Here is a 14,023-nt window from a genome sequence, read left to right as displayed (position 1 = left end):
ACAGGGTCTTCTATGTAGTCCAGGCTGTCCTTGATCTTGCAACTGTCTTCTTACCTCAAATTCCTGAATGCTGGGATTGCAGGCATGTGCCACCATGCCTTAAGAGAGATTTTGTTCATTTTTGAGATAGGGTCTCACTACATAACTCTAGCTGGCATGGAACTCACTATGTAGACCAGGCTAGTCTCAAACTCAGAAATGTATGTGCCTCTGCTCCGGAGTGCTGGGATTAAAGGGGTGCATCACCACCACACCTGGCAATAAACGGATTGTTTTTAAAATGTATTTGGGTTAACACTGAGAAGCCTGTCTTCCACGTCTGCATGGACAAAAGCCTATGAACTTACTAGTGACCAAAGCGGCAGTGCAGGGCAGCCAGGTTCAGAGCAGCGTATCTCAGGCTCCGGCCATAGCCCTCTTCCCCATTACTTTTTCCCTCGGCTCCAGTGAGAATCAGGCGGTCAAAATAATGAAGGAGGCTGTGCGTTGAACTGAAAACATCTTGAACACGGAGGTTGTTTAAGTAGCTGAGGTAATGCTAAAAGAAGAAATAATTAACAGTCTCATGGAAGCCAGAGTTCAGGTTAACCTTTTCTTCATAGGAAAAATGAGGGATTCAGATACTGGGCTGCAACAGCCACAGCTGACAAACAGCCGTCCCATCAGGTGTTTGCTCAGGGTGTCCTATATATACGGCCTACAATGTCACTGGCTAGGTTAGACCACGAGGAATACAGAAGGGTAGCACACCTCCCCAAGCTAAGGTATTAAGGATCACTGAAGTAAAGAAAACCTAATTCATGTACAAATTAAAAGCTAATTCTTCTAAATGTCCAACTTAAGACAGAGTAAGACTAGTAAAAATTAGCTACCAGGTTTTCTTGTCCTTTTGCTTTGAATCACAGAATTAAAACACTTCCTCAGTTACTGAAAAACAAAACATAGCTGTTTTGACATGAAAATAAAATCTGATATCAAATCGAGTATCATTAAGAAGGTCAGCGAAACAGATCTGATAGAGAATTAAATTACTGGATATTTAATTTTTAAAGATACTCACAAAAGGGAGAAAGAAAAAGATGTTTTTCAGTCCCAAAATGTTTTTAATAATCAGTCTACAATCTCCCGTGCAAAGCCACACCCAAGATGAGCGAGAGAACACAGTAGCGGGGCCTCTGGCCCAGGCGACAGGAGAGCCCACAGCCTGGGCCTGCTGTTAGCCACGACAACAATATGATTTCTTTTAGAACCTAGAATTTGTGTGTCTATCTGATATAGTGAACAGCTGTGACTTTTCTTTGCAACCCAACAACAAATTCTGGAAAAAACTCACTGCTTCAGCAAAGTCAGGATTAAATTTTAACAAGTTGTTCAATTCTTTCTGCAAGGAAGCGGGGGTGAGGGCTTTAGTCTCATCACTCTTCAACAAAGCAGCCTGAAAATCAAACGACAACAGATTAGAAAGAGAAGAACGGCACGCAGGGAATCACAGTGTAAGTTCGCTCCATCAGCCTCAGCACGGCCTCTTTCTAAACGCACTGACCGCAGCAGCACACACACTGCTATCCCCTCCCGTGGACACAAGCCTCTGGGTCAGCACTCCTCACCCATGTGTTCCTTCCAGGCCCAGCAAACCAACCACTTTGTATCACCTAGTCTAGGCAAGGGCTCAATAGCTGCACACGCTCCCACGAGTCCTTTGCACTCCCCCTTCCTGTGGCAGCTGCCAGACTATATGTAAGCTGTCACTTGAGCCCTCCCAAGACCGTGAACTCTTTCCAGACAGATTATGTGTTTATCCTTCTCTCTAGGACATGTAAAGCACCTTACAGTATCCGCTGCACTGCCCTACACCTAGCTATTTCACATGGGTAGACTCAGTAATTACACAGAACACGCTACTGTGGCCATTTGTTTTTTGGTTTTTCATGACAGGGTTTCTCTGTAGTTTTGGTCTTTGGTGCCTGTCTTGGAACTCACTATGTAGACCAAGCTGGCCTCGAACTCACAAAGATCTGCCTACTTCTCCCTCCCAAGTGCTGGGATTAAGGGCGTGTTCCACCACTGCCTGGTTTGGTTTGGGCTTCTGAGAGTCACACATCATAGTGGGAATGCTTGTCAAAACAAATGGACTCATCTCTAGCTATGCTGCAGTGAGACTGAGATGTGCATCCTAGGGGTACCTTTGAGGCCATAGTCCTACTGGCGACTTTCTCTCTAAATAGTAGCTATTTTGGTTCTTTCTTCTTTTGGGAACACGCTGTGTGGTCCATGCTGGCCTCTAACTAGCGATCCTTCTGAATGCTGTGACCACAGGAAAGCAATAATAATTTCCAATTAAACCCCCTTTTAGTGAGATGGCCTATGTGTCCCCTGACTAACTTAACTATGTAGATCAGGCTGGCCTCAAACTCATGGACATTACATTTTTAATTTTTTTTAATAATTACAAAAACTGCCATAAAATATGAAATGGCTACAAAAGAAATAAGACGTTAGCAATACCATCAGCTAGAAGATTATGAATAGTTTAACATATTTTTTTTCTTGAAAGGATTTGGCCTTAATCTTTCAATCATCCTGCCTCAGTAACTGCTGAGATACTGAAGTATCACCATACCTGGTTACAGTAAGGTACTTTACCCTCCTATTTTTTCTCTCCACATATGTGTATGAAGCTGAGTACAATGACCTAATCATGTAACCTTAGCACTCGGGTGGCAGTTACAGAAGCGTCAAGAGTTTCTGGGTCACATACTGAGGTAAGAAAATCACAGTATTCAAGAGGCAGGAGAATCCTTGCCAGTTTGAGGATTCTACACAGTGAGACCCTATCTCAGAGGGAAAAATAAATAAAAGGGCAGGGATAGGAGGAATGTTGCTCAGTGGTTAAGAGCACTGACTGCTTTTCCAGGAACAAGATTGAATTTCCAGCACCCACCAGTCAGCTCACAATCACCCATAAGTTAGAGTTCCAGGGGAATCTGCCATCCTCTTCTGGCCTTCACAGGCACTGCATGCATGTAGTTTACATACATGCATGCAAGCAAAACAGCCACACAATAATAAAAAAAAATTAAGGAGATAAAATAATTATATAATTTTTTTCTTAAAAAGAGAGGTTTTTATTTATTTATTTTTATTCTATGTTTGGGTATTTTGCCTACAGGTATGTTTGTATACTACATATATGCAGTGCCCACGGAGGCCAGAAGAGGGCAACAGATCCCCTGTAACAGAAGTTAAAGCTGGTTTTGAGCCTCCATGCGGGTGTTAGGAACCCAACCTGGGTCTAGACTCTGGAAGAGCAGCCAGTGCTCTTAACCGCTGAGCCATCCGTCTCTCCAGCCCCGTCCATTTCTTCCCTCCACATAATAATATATCATGAACTTTGTCTCATCATCAAAAGGTCTTTGAAAAGAATTTCTACTGTAACATTGTTAATTCTTTCACTCCCATTTATTACAAATACTGCCCGTCTTGTTGTTTGCCTTGTAATTAAGGTAGAGAATGTGATGATGACATGCAGACCTTAAGTTCTACGCTGAAAAATCAAGTATCTCCTACATGGTTTCTTCCAGAGCTTTTATGTTCATAAAGGCTTTCCCCACCCAGAGACAGTTAAAACTTAATACGCAGCTCCTTCTAGTCTAATTATAGCGTTACCTATTTACATTTAACCCTTTAATTCATCTGGAAGGCACCGGGTGTGAGGAGACAAATACTTCTCCCTTACAGCTACTGTAGTTAGTGCTTAGTTATGAAACCCATGTTCCATAGTTAAGGAATTCTACATGAAATTCACCTGCAGGGCTAACTCAATTATTTTAGACCAGGCTATCCTGGAATTGACAGAGATCTGCCTGCCTCTGTCTCTATAGTGGTGGGACTGAAGGCATATACCACCACATTTGGCCAAAATCTTTTTTGCAGGCAGGAAATTATGAACAAAACAAAGAAAAGCAGGACAAAGAAAATTAAAATTCTATTTTGTATTAAAAATAACACAGGAGAAAATATTTAGTTTATGTTAGCACAATAATGAAAATCTATGGCTCAAAGCTGTAATAAGACATATCTGGAGCAACATATACCAAGATCTGGAACTTGAAATACATCAAAAACTAAAACAACTGCCTGAAGAGGTGGCTAAGTGGCTAAGAGCACTGGCTGCTCTTCCAGAGGAACAGAGTTCAGTGCCCGAGACCCACATCGGCAGCTCCCGCCACCCTTCTGGCCTCTGAGGGCACTACATTCATGTGCACATACCCACACATAGACATAAATATACACTTGATTATGTTTTTAATTAAAAAAAGATTATGATTGGGTAGTGGTGGTGCACGCCTTAATCCCAGCATTTAGGAGCTTAAGACAGAAAACAGTCTAGGCTACACAGTGAAATCCTAGCCCTGCTCCAAAACATAAAGTCTCATTTTATATGGATAGAGCATGTATTAAACATTTTACAGGGCACAATATAATCGCAGAATCCACAGAGTAGTTGTATGGGCATTTACTATACAACACTTTTGCTGGGTGGGGTAGCTCAAGCTTACAATCTGACTACTTGAAGGCCAAAACAGGAGGACTGCCAACAGTTTGAGGCCAGCCTGAGCTACAGCATGAAATCCTATCTCAAACTAACAAAAAGCATACAGTGGGGTGTGTGGAGGTCAGGTGACACCGTGTGGGAGGCTGCTTCTCTCTTTCTGCTATGTTAAGTTCCAGAACCGAACACAGGTGATTGACCCTGGTGACAGGCACTTTACACACGGAGCTACTTTGTCCCCGCACTTTTCTTTACATTTATGTTTGAAAATGCCAAAAAGACAAGGTGGGGGGTTGTGTGCAGCCCTCTACAATCCCAGTGCTAGACGGGCAGTGAGGGATTCTCAGAGTGAGTTGGCTAGCTCCATCAGCAGCTTGGCAAGTGTGGATTCATTGAGAACTCCTGCCTCAATGAACAGGGCAGAGAACAACTGGGGGAGATGCATGTGCACACATATGGACCCATTCACGTACCAACAAGCAGACATACGTACACGGGGAAAACATGGTAAGTGGGGATAGAGCAGATCACTTTAGTGCTCGCCTAGTAAGCACAGGACACTGGGTTCCATTCCCTCAATACTACAAGTAAATACATAACTGCAAAAAGAAAAAAGCCAAACTAAATTACTAGGGTATGGGTTGTTGGTCACACACCGTCATCAAATGAGCCTGCATTTTAATATTAAAAGAACAGAGTGGGTCTGAAGAGATGACTCAGCGGTTTAAGAACATTGGCTGTTCTTCCAGAGGATCTGGGTTCAATTCCCAGCACCCACATGGCAGCTCACAACTGTCTGTAATTCTAGTTCTAGGGGATCTGACCCTCACACAGAGTATATACAGGCAAAACACCAGTGTACAAGAAATAAGTAAATCTTAAAAAAAAAAAAAAAAAAAAAAGAACAGAGTGACATAGCACAGGCCAAGACCCACGGACGCTACCAATAAGACAGACAAGAGGAACAGGCACTAAACTCTACAAATAAACTTCCTAACTTCTGTTAGGAAATAAACTGTCCTATGGACAGGACACCATAGGACTTATTAAAAGGAAAAACGCTCCTACATTACATAATTAACATACCTGCTGAGAAAGAAAAAATTCTGCTTGTTTTTGGGACAGAGGACCACTGCAAGAGACTTCCTCTTCTCTGGAAAATGAAAGCAAAATAATAATAATAATAATAAAATAATAATAATAATAATAACAACAACAACAACAATAACAAAGAATCACACAAGAGTAAAAAATATAACATTTACAAATCATATAGATTCTTTAAAAGTACAAAGTCAATTATAGCAATGCACTCCTATAATTCCACTACTTATGAGGCTGAGACAGGAAGATGGCAAGTTCAAGTTCAGTGAACTACATGTTTAAAAAAATCAAACATCAGAACGTAATGAAAAGCAGGGACTCGCACACACCTACAGACCCATGTTTACATGGCATTACAACAGCTGAAACATAAAAGCAACTCAATTATCCACTGACAAACTTAAGATAAACAGAATGGGGTGTACGCATACAACTTATTATTCAGCCTTTTAAAAACAGGAGATTCTCGTGGCGATTGATCAGTGTTTGGAGCAAGTGTGTGTATAAATGTTTGGTTTTTTTTAATTTCTTTCCTTTTCTTTTGAGAGAGTCTCTCTATGTAGTTTTGTCTGTCTTAAAACTAATTCTGTAGACCAGGCTAGCCTCTAATAGAGATCTTCCTGCCTCTGCCTCCTGAGCTCTGGGATTAAAGTCTTACACCACCACACCGGGCCTGAAACTGTGTGTGTGTGTGATATGTTTATATGTGTTCCTGTTTGAGGACAGACAGGGTTGAGTCTAAGCCCATGTAGAGCAAATGTTCAAAGAACAGGAAAACTTATAGAAAGAGACTGGACTGTAAGCTAATTTTAAAACACTTTATACAGAGATATGTGTGTGTGGAGAATGCCTGTGTTTTCGGCGGCCCTCAGGAGATTCTCATGAACAGTCAAAAGTTCCCTCATTCTGAAGACTGATGCTGTTGCTTATTAGTGTAGCTGTCCACACAGAAAGAACTGCAAGCTCAAACTTAGAAATCTTAGGGGGAGGCCAGGGCTCAGAGAAGCTGGAAGAGAAAGACAATTCCCAGGGCAGATCACAAGGGGTCACCTTTACACCCATGTCTGCTAATACCTCCTCCTAGTCATCACAGTCTAAAGGTAAAGAGGATCACCTGACAGAACTGTGCCCCTATAGTCGCTGCCATAAGCCCAAAGGAAGGGAGTCACTGAAACCACACCTTGACCTCACTCTTTCTACCCATGGACTGCCCACTTGGGTCTTCCACCAGCCAACTCCAAGCCATAGGGTATGAAACCTTGGATGCAGTCTGTGAGTCAACCTGGATCCACAGGGACGGAAAAGCGACAGCCAGCTCATACAGCCTGAAGCAAAGCAGACAGTGAAGCTGTGTCACAACAGGAAAACCCGACTCACCTTACAGACACATCGAGCTCCTCCTTTTCCATCTGTCGCTCTGCATCCTCCCTGTCCATCTCAGCATCTTCCACTGTCTTCTTCTCTCCATTCTGGAAGTATTGCTGAAGAGCAGTGTACAGCTTAAACACTTGACTGAAAGAAAGCTTACTGTAGGCCAAGATCATGTGACGCAGAAACAGACCTACAAAAGAAGACCACAGACAAGATAAAGGCATTAGCTGACATCCTGGGACAAGGCAATGACTATGGCCCAATTCTTCCTCAGAAGAATCACAGGCGCCTGCAGATGCTGCCCCTCCTCCTGGAGTGTTCTTCCCTCATGCTTTACGTTCAGAGCTCAGGCCTCTCTCATCTCCATCCTTTCAGGCCTCTATTTTCTTCACAGCTATTCAAACTCTCCAAAACCATGATATTTACTATATTTGATTCTAATCAAAAGCCAAGAAGTGATTAAATTAGCTTATTTACTGATTAACTCTTTACCACCTGCCACCCCTCCTCCCAGTATAACGTAGTCTCTGTGAGATGAAATCTATATCTACCTCGTATATCCACAACCTGGGAAACAGGAGATCAATAAACAACTGATTCGAGTAACATAAAAACAACCATGCAACGGAGCCAGAGGGGAGGGACACGGGTTCAGTTAGTAGTAAAAGCATCAAAGAAATGCCATGTTCGCACGTACTTCGGATACTAAAGTAAGAGTGTATTTTTACTTACCTCGCTTCCTAAGTTTGGCTGGTGACCCTCACTTACAGTTGCACCACACAGGCAAGTGGTCCGCAGAACTGTGGAAAGAGCTGGGAAACCCTAAAGACCCCAGAACCAGGCTAACTATTACAGATAAAACAGAGGAGCTTCTCCATAAATTATGGTTAAGTACGGATCAAAACAGTAAGGCAGCAAATACAAACCACACCATAACAATACCCTATTCTGCTTGTTCATGTACACCAAAGGAATGACAGATGCCCCTCAGAAAGCTGCTCGCTTCAACGACAGCACTCTCTGCTCCTCTGAGAAGTTTCATACCTACTACACTTGTTTTGTGAACCTCTGGTTCAGTTCCAGAAAAAGAATCTGAAAGGTCATCAAAAAATTGTTCCATATCCTTCAATTCGCCTTCAGCCATCAGTTTGATTCTGAATGAGAAAATTGGGATGCATGTTTTAGGAAGGCCCGTTGAACATCTTCCATGTTTCATATTCCTGAATTACCGATAACAGTTTTGATTTCAAAGTTATTTCAAGGTTTGTATAAAGCTGTGGCTTGTAAAACAAACTTTATATTCCACTTAAAATGTCACTTCCATATTTCTCAAGAGTATCATACATTGCTCCCTTCCTGGTCTTAACATTTGTCAAAGTAAAAATGGAATTATCTAAAACAAAAGGAGGTAATTCCATAGAAAATAATACATCTAGGGAGAAAGAATATATAAACTTTATGTCTAATGCTATCCACTTTAAAAAATTTAAATAAAGGTACTAAGGAAAACAATCCCTCAAATAAGTATAACTTTATTTCGCCTTGGATACCAGCTAGCTTCCAATTTGCTTTACAGTCAAGGAAAACTTTGAACTTCTGTTCTTCCTGCCTCTACCTCCCATTGCTGGGCACGGCTTCCTGCTGCTCGCCTAGTTTACTGCTGGGGCTAGAACCCAGGTTTTGTGCATGGGAGGAAAGCACTTTATTGACGAAACGACACCCCAGCCCCTAACTCTATCTTTTTAAAAGTCCTAACTTCCACCCACTCCTTTACAATTTTCACCCACCCCCTTGCAGAAAAACAGTTTACCTGATCTGCACGGAATTTGCCAGCTGAGGACACGATTCTTCAATCAGTTTGTATAACTTTGATAGTGTAATATCTGGGCCCTGCATAAAGGAGAAACAGGGAGGTTAGAGATAATGGTCAAAGAACTGCAAACAGTCATTCATCAATCACTCCAAACAAGAAATAGAGAATCAGGGTTTTCCTGATGACCTAAAACACCAAGAACTACTTCACATTTGTGGACTGAAAGAATGAACAGGATTTATAGGACAGGGCTCTTCTTTTCAGCACTCTGTAAACACTCAACACTGAGGCTTCTCTGAGCCCAATTCCTTCGTTAGTTAAATGGACATAAGAATCACCATGCTTGTGGCAAAAGTTAAGTGAATTGATGCAAAGGGCTCTGTGCCTTGGAAGCACAATACAAAGGTGAGTGCTCGAGCTCTCGTGAGGACAAACACATTTTATCCTTTCCCAGACTTGGGAAGGAAGGAAGGTTAAACCTAGAGACAGTACCTTCTGGGGTAAAGGGTAACCTCAACCTCAGGGGAAAAAAAAAAAAAAAACCTCAGCTAGCTGAGGTAAAAGCAACCTCAGCTCTCATGGTTATGACCTAGACGAGCTCTAACCATGACACACTGCAGTCATTTTAGAAAGTTAACAGTGTTTAGGCCCTTTTCAAACTTCTACTCAACAATAACATGGATTAATATTGAAACTCCCTAAAAAAAAAAGATAGAGAACTGAATAGCATGGGGACTGCCTTTCACTCCATTAGTTGCCTTTGGGTTTTTTTGTTTTGTTTTTGTTTTTCAAGACAAGAGTTTCTCTGTTTAACAGCCCTAGAATTTACTTTGTAGACCAGGCCAGTCTTGAACTCACAGAGATCAGCCTGCCTCTGCCTCTTAAGTGCTGGGATTAATGGCGTGCACCATCACATCTGGCAACTCCACTAATTTTTATTCTATTTGGATGTTTTTACAACAAACTGTGTGGATTAGTGGAAAGGTTAAACACAAATTGGAAAAGTCAAATGGTAAGTAAAGGCGTTAAGGTCTACTGGAATGTTATTAGATTAACTCTGCATATACTTTAAAACTAGTAGATGGCTGGGCAAAGAATCAAAAAGAATTCCAAATGGCAACCCCCCCCCCTTTTTTTTAAACTGGCAGGCAGGTGAGAGTTAAGCTACTAAAACCACTATTTCTTTTTTCGTTACTAAATTTTAGTATTATGGCTTTTGAGATAATATGAACTTATTATAATACTAGAAATATGGATACGGCTGAGAGTTACAAATTATGGAAGCCCTTATAAATGCCAATTAGGTCTGGAGAGATGGCTCAGTGGTTAGAAGTACTGACTGATCTTACAGAGGACCTTAGTTCAATTCCCGGCACCCATGTAGTGGCTCACAACCATCTGCAACTTCAGTTCCAGGGAAAACCACACCTTCTTCTGATTTCTATGGACACGCAGCACACTACACATACAGGCAGGTAAAACATTCATACATATAAAATAAATAAGTCTTTAAAAAAATAAATGCCAATTGTTTCTACCATCTTTCTCACATTACAGAGAGAAAGTCGAGCCTCAGCAGGGTTTAATGAACTCGCTCCAGTCAGTGGAGCTACAATCTAAGTCTGCAAAATAAAACAAACCATCTCCAGTGCCCACCACATATAATAAAAGTTTGAGCAATATTGATATGTCATGATTCTATTTATTACAGTCCTTTAGAGGAAAGAGCATCCACAATTCCTATCCTTGTTCTCCAAAGCTTAAGATTATGTGTACCCCGCTTTCCAGAAGGCCTCCCCTTAGTCACTCAGGTAATACAGTGGTCAATGAGGCCTGCAAAAAGAATGCATGGAAAACGCCTGACCATAGCAGGTGCTCAATTAGCGTTAGCTAGAAGCATCCCCGTAACTTTCCCAGGTTCCCTTAGAGCAGAGATGCAGGTGAACCCCCGCCCGAAGGAAGGTCCACGACTGCACCTTCCCCGCCCCCAGGCCCAAGGCGGGGCCGACAACCAGCGCGCGGAAACGGGCGGGAGAGGATGGACGCCTCTCACCTGCAGCAGTGGCAGGAGCAGCTGGTTGAGCTTCCGCCGCTCCACGAGGCTAACGGCGCCTTCTCCCGTGCGGCCCATCTCGTTCAGCAGCACCAGGACCGCGATCTTATAGGGTGTCACCCAGTCCTTAATGCCAAACAAGTTGGCGTGCACTACCCCGTTGGTCATCATTGGTCTGAAGTACTGGCTCTTGTGGACGCTGGCAATGACAGGCCTTCAAGGCCTGCCGCGCGCCGCGCCCACGAGCCGCCTTACGCCATAGCTTCACCAGCCCGGCACCTCGCCCGCCCTGGACTGTTTCCCGCAGAAGTGGTCCTCGGACCCGGCAGGCCTTCGCCCAATCAGAGACCACAAAGTAGACTGACAGCCAATCAAAATATCCAGAAGGGGGTGGGACAAACATAATGTTACCAGAAATCGGTTCCCTACAGAAACGCTCAACCAAGGTGAACAGGTTCCTAGTCGACGTGGACAGGGATCTGGTATAAAGGAAGAGGCAAGGCTTGCGGTCAGCGACAAAGGGAATAGGCTGTGCGTGCATTCATATAATTTGAAAATAGGTCATATTGCATTTTTTTTCCATTGGCGGTACTAGAGGTCGAGCTCGAGGCCTCATGTATGCTAGGGAAGCTAACAAAGACCTTCACCTGAAGCTACGCCCCGCCCCTTTTTGAGACAAAAGCTCAACCTGGCCCCAAACCTTCCTACTCGTCGACGGCCACCACAGTAGCTATGATGATTCGAAAGCTCTACCCTGCCCAAATGACATTTTTAAATCATTGTGTTAAAAACCAATAAAATTATATTGGAACTTTTAAATTATATTTTCAAACTGAATGCTGTGGGCCCTACCTTTTATACCAGCACTCAGGAGGCATAGGCAGTGGCAGGTGGATCTCTGAAAGTTTGAGACCAGCCTGCTCTACAAAGCCAGTTCCAGGCCAGCCAGGGCTGCTGTATAGGAAGACCCTGCTTCAGAAAAAATTTTAATTTATTCATTATATTAATTTTTACCATATATATATACATACATACATACATACATACATAGGATGGCACTATGCAGTTTGTAGAATCTGCCTCTACCTCCCTATTGCTAGGATTAAGAGCATGAGCCACCATACCTGGCCTTATTCTGTCTTTTAAAGAACAAGAATCAATGTTTTTCTTCAACATCTCACAAATGCCATTTGCAGACATCTAGGTCAGTTTGTAAGTGCCACACCTCGGTGAAACAGAAGGTCAGATCACCTCCTTGTGGTGAGTATCTGTTTCCTACATAATTAACTACAAAGTTCAAAGTCTGGTGAATGACACCCCTCAAGATCAAACCCCAGCCTGCAATATTTTCAGTCTTTTTACAGTGCCCCTTCTATTTTTCTGTATCTCAAGACGCTTAGGTCTCTAGAGTTTAAATTATATTATCAGGGCTGGAGAGATGGCCCAGATGTTATGAGTGTTAGGTATTTTCTTAAATGAACCTCTCCTGTTGACCAAGGTTTCTACTCTGCCCAGTCCCACAGCCGTCAGCCATTCAGTCCCAAAGAAATTACACAGAGGTCTTCATTAGTTATAAACTGATTGGCCCCTTAGCTCAGGCTTCTTATTTGCTCCTATGGCCTGTCACTCTTCTGGCCTATGAGGGCACCAGACACCCATGTAGGACACAATATACATCCAGGCAAAATACTTATACAATTAAAGTAAAAATAAATGGATATTTTTAAATAAAATTACTAGTAATGATTTGCCATTCTTAGTTGTTTTATATCTCTTGAAACAAACAAACAAAATGTACCTACCATTCACCTTCTACTGCATGCAAACCCATACTGGGTCTGTCTTGTTTGTTCTGTCCATCCTGTTTGTTTAATAAGTGATGTAGGTGGGGGCATGGAGAGATTGCTCAGAGGGTAAGAGCATTGCCTGCTCTTCCAAAGATCCTGAGTCAATTCCCAACAACCACATGGTTGCTCACAACCATCTGTAAAGAGGTCTGGTGCCCTCTTCTGGCCTGCAGGCATACATAGAAGGAATGCTGTATACATAATAAATAAATAAATATTTAAAAAAATAAGTGATGTAGGTGCTGGAGAGATTGCCCAGTTGCTAAGAGCACTTACTGCTCTTCCAGAGAACTGGAGTTTGTGCCCCAGCACCCACATCAGGTACCTGCCATGTCTCTTCCCCCAGCTCCAGGAGCTCTGGCTTCTTTTGATGCCCTCTGGCATTGCACACTCACGCACATACTTTACATAGATCAGCGCTTCTCAGCCTTCTGCCACCTTTTGATCCGGTGCTTCATGTAGTCAGACCCCCAACCATAAAATTATTTTTGTTGCTACTTTATAACTGTAATTGTGCTACTGTTGTGATTTATAAGGTAAATATCTGTGTTTTCCTATGATCTTAGGCAATCCCTGTGGAAGGGTTGTTCAATCCCCCAGGGTTCCTGACCCACAGGTTGAGAACCACTGACACAAACACACACACAAGATTAAATTTTTTTATATTCATTTATTTATTATGTACACAATATTCTGTCTGTGTGTATGGCTGCAGGCCAGAAGAGGGCACCAGACCCCATTACAGATGGTTGTGAGCCACCATGTGGTTGCTGGGAATTGAACTCAGGACCTTTGGAAGAGCAGGCAATGCTCTTAACCTCTGAGCCATCTCTCCAGCCCCACAAGATTAAAAATTAAAAGAAAAAAAAAAACAGGGCTGGAGAGATGACTTAGCACTAAAGAGCATGTGCTGCTTTTGCAGAAGATACAACTTCAGGTCCCAACACCCACAAAGGTGGCTCACAAACATTTGTAACTCTAGTTCCAGAAGCTCCGAAGCCCTCTTCTGATCTCCTTAGGCATCTGACAAGCAAGAGGTGCACAGATATACTTGCAGGCAAAACTCTCATATACATAAAATAAGTGAATCTTTAAAAAAGAAAGTGAATCTTTAAAAAAGAAGAAGAAGAAGAAGAAGGAGTTGGGCAGTGATAGTGCACATCTTTAATCCCAGCACTCAGGAGGTAGAGATGGGTGAATCTCTGTCTCAAAAAACAAGCAATGGGGGGGGGGGGCGGGTCTGGAGAGATGGCTCAGTGGTTAAGAGCGTTGCCTGCCCTTCC

The 14,023-nt window shown here is 42.7% G+C and overlaps 1 protein-coding gene across 2 annotated transcripts in view; it reads right to left on the bottom strand.

Annotated features, from left to right (window-relative positions):
• Anapc5 (anaphase promoting complex subunit 5) overlaps positions 1–11,199 on the bottom strand; it is a 29,028-nt gene extending 17,829 nt beyond the window's left edge. The window contains exons 1-7 of one of the 2 annotated variants that reach the window (XM_048447346.3): positions 10,894–11,199; positions 8,838–8,917; positions 8,072–8,181; positions 7,034–7,217; positions 5,639–5,705; positions 1,334–1,435; positions 348–538 (exon numbers count right to left, since the gene is read on the bottom strand). In XM_048447346.3, the coding sequence (XP_048303303.1) occupies positions 348–538; positions 1,334–1,435; positions 5,639–5,705; positions 7,034–7,217; positions 8,072–8,181; positions 8,838–8,917; positions 10,894–11,064 (905 nt within the window). In that variant the 5' untranslated portion in view covers positions 11,065–11,199. The remainder of the gene's footprint in view (positions 1–347; positions 539–1,333; positions 1,436–5,638; positions 5,706–7,033; positions 7,218–8,071; positions 8,182–8,837; positions 8,918–10,893) is intronic. The other variant, XM_048447347.3, reaches the window with a different exon arrangement.
• Between the last annotated feature and the right edge of the window lie 2,824 nt (positions 11,200–14,023).

This window comes from Myodes glareolus, chromosome 2 (genome assembly GCF_982192425.1).
Source record: "Myodes glareolus chromosome 2, mMyoGla1.1, whole genome shotgun sequence".
Lineage (NCBI taxonomy): Eukaryota > Metazoa > Chordata > Mammalia > Rodentia > Cricetidae > Myodes > Myodes glareolus.
The sequence above is the reverse complement of the archived record's forward strand: the minus strand, read 5'-3'. Positions and strand labels throughout refer to the sequence as shown.